This window comes from Argentina silus (genome assembly GCF_951799395.1).
Source record: "Argentina silus genome assembly, chromosome: 2".
Lineage (NCBI taxonomy): Eukaryota > Metazoa > Chordata > Actinopteri > Argentiniformes > Argentinidae > Argentina > Argentina silus.
Window position 1 is genome coordinate 34,342,181 of NC_139656.1, and position 2,895 is coordinate 34,345,075.

At 45.4% G+C, this 2,895-nt stretch overlaps 1 protein-coding gene across 1 annotated transcript in view; it reads left to right on the top strand.

Moving 5' to 3' along the window:
* stk26 (serine/threonine protein kinase 26) overlaps positions 1-2,344 on the top strand; it is an 11,746-nt gene extending 9,402 nt beyond the window's left edge. The window contains exon 11 of the mRNA XM_083687320.1: positions 144-2,344. Coding sequence (XP_083543446.1) covers positions 144-159 — 16 coding nt within the window. The 3' untranslated portion in view covers positions 160-2,344. The remainder of the gene's footprint in view (positions 1-143) is intronic.
* The last annotated feature ends 551 nt before the right edge of the window (positions 2,345-2,895 follow it).

The following is a 2,895-nucleotide window of genomic DNA, read 5'->3' on the forward strand; positions in this document are numbered from 1 at the left end:
TACAAGGTGGAGGGGAGGGTGGAAGAGGGTGGAGGGTAGAGGAGGGTAAAGGGTAGAGGGGTGGAGGAGGGGAGGGTAGAGGGGGGTGGAGGGTAGAGTCTCTCAGATGTCCTCATCCGTGTCTCCTGTGACTTTCTCATCAGATTGTCTGTGAGTTAGTGGCATGATGCTGGGGGCGGGGTTAGACGCTTGATGAAGACCACGCCTCCTTCCAGCCTTCATCATCATCATCATCCTCAGCCTCTCTTGCCTTTTCCCATCATCCCCCCCCCCCCCCATTCCTCTCTCTCCCACCATCCTCCACGTCTGTCACGTGCCCTGCAGTGACCCCGCCCCCAGGAGCAGCCGGGAGCGAGGGCGGCGGCCGGCTGTGCACACGCACTGATCTCAAACCAAAAGGAAACAACGTTCTTAAAAAACAAAACTACAAAAAAAAATGTATATTTGTTGAAATACAACATTTTTATTTGTTTTTTATGCTGTTTTTTTTCTTGTTCTTGTTTTGTTTATTTAACCCGTTTTAAAAGTTAGGCTCGAACTGGTGCCCCAAAGCAGAGCACTATTGCTGTTCTAGTACTCTATGATAGTGTTTTAGTTTTGTAATATTTTAAGTCAGAGACGATATAAATACTCTATATATATATATAAGAAGGCAACAACAGTCTTCTGCTGAGCATAAGACGTTTAACGATAGTCAGATACGAACGGTAGCTTTTTCTTTGTTTGTTTGTTTTTTTACTGCTACTAACACTGTGTTTTGAAGTAGCCACATGGTAGATGTTCAGCACTTCTTGTTCCTGAAGTCTGGCCCCCTTCTACGTCCTGTTGTGGTGTCACTGTGTCTGTCTCCGTTAGCGACAGGCTGTCTGCTGTCTGTACCGCTGGTGTCCAGAATAGTGGTTCTCTTCTCTCCCACACGCTGGGTGCCCAGGCTTGGTTTATCTGTCAGAGCAGGGAGGGAGGATTGGGAGGGAGGATTGGGAGGGTTAGCTGTTCTGGGGACTATTCCATTGGTTCTATTGCGGCAGGCAGACGAAATCAAGCGCACCTTAAGTGTTTGAAGGAAAACCGACACTGTTTCAGCCCAGGTGTGATACCTAGTGAGACCACAGGAGAATCTCATGTCCTCTCTCCTCCCCATTGGAGGAGATCTGAGGGGAGGAACCTCAGATCTTCTCCTCCAATGAGATTTGAGAAGGCACCTCCTTCTCCCAGCTCATTGGGGGAGAGGATCTGAGGAGAGAGCATGCGAGGAACCAAGGAGAGGTGTGTGAGGTTGGGGCTCGTGTGTGATGAGGGGAGAGGGGCAGACCGCTGGGTGACCAGACAGAGAGAGGGCGGGAGAGGGCGGTGTCTTTCGTTTGATTGGCCGTCGGGGTTAGATTGTAGAGGAAATGCGAGGAGGGGGACTTTGCTGCGCAAAAGATGTATCACACTCTCTCATTCCAAAAAGATCCAAATAATCATATCTGTCTTCTGAACACTCTTGGAACCCTTCACTGAGAACCTCCAGGGTTCTAGGTTCTAGGGGACGTGTTCTAAGAGTGGGCTGTAGGCTGGGGGCTCTCTGGGTGGGAGACCCCTCTGAAGGACATATGCACTGCACACACTTTGACCTGGGTGGAGCGTTTTCTAAATCTGCTTGTTAGGCTACTTCCCTGTCTTAGAGTAGACCTCAAGGGAGATATTATTATTATTATTATTATTATTATTATTATTATAGGGTACTTCTGTCTTAAAGACAATATCGCTCTCCCTCTACCAAAAACATTTGACCAATACTGAGCTAGGTGAAATGGCCTCGTGGGTCTTGTTGACGTGGAATGTTTGAAGCGTTGGTCTGAGTAGTTGAACTCTCTGCTGTAGGGAGTCATGTATCTGTAGTAAACAAAACCCTTCAAACACAAACATAAGGGTGTGCCATCTCTGGTGTGGTGGCCACACTGCCCCTAGTGGACGGGAGGACGTATGCCAACTTAAACATCCGACGGTGCCTAAACTCTACAATTGTAGTGACGATGAATATTCTCTATTTAATTGTGGTCATGTGTATCTTTGAATGCATTAAATGGTAATAATACATTTTTGCCAGAGTGTTTCAAGTTTTTGAAAGCAATAAGGCGTTTTGATCATCACATATTTTTGTATTTCCTTATGAGTGAGACATGCAGAATGGAAAACCAGATTTTTTATATTTCTGTATCTGACCTTTATAAAGGAAACCATGTTGACTTTGCTTTACAGGAAACTGTCAAATGTATATATTGGATAGTCGTTGCTTCAATCGTTACAAAAATTCATTTTGGTTTGGTCTTGAAAAATAAAATATTTAAATTATGAACTCCTTGGTGTGTCCGTGTCAGTTTGTCTGTACTCCATGGACCATGTTTGATCACATGACTCAGTCTTTGACATGTATCCTCACCAATAGTGGACGTCTCTTCTCGTTTCTGAGGCCACTTCTCTTTAGCTCTGACAAGCCAAGTTGTTCACAGAAAAACAGTCCATATGGTTCTTCCCACCGTCCATGTAGGAGAATTAATATAAATAAATATGACCATACATATTTACAGTCCTTACAGCATTTCAGAGAGTAGAGACCAGTGAATTAGAAACAGTGGACAATAGGTTGTTCAGACTAGGTAAGACATCTCTCTTTATTAGTCCGACTGGTGCTCAGCTCCCTAAAGAGTGAACTGGTTCCCTCCCCCACATGAATGGATGAGAGGAAGGTGTAAATAACTGGTTCACTCCCCCACATGAATGGATGAGAGGAAGGTGTAAATAACTGGTTCACTCCCCCACATGAATGGATGAGAGGAAGGTGTAAATAACTGGTTCACTCCCCCACATGAATGGATGAGAGGAAGGTGTAAATAACTGGTTCACTCCCCC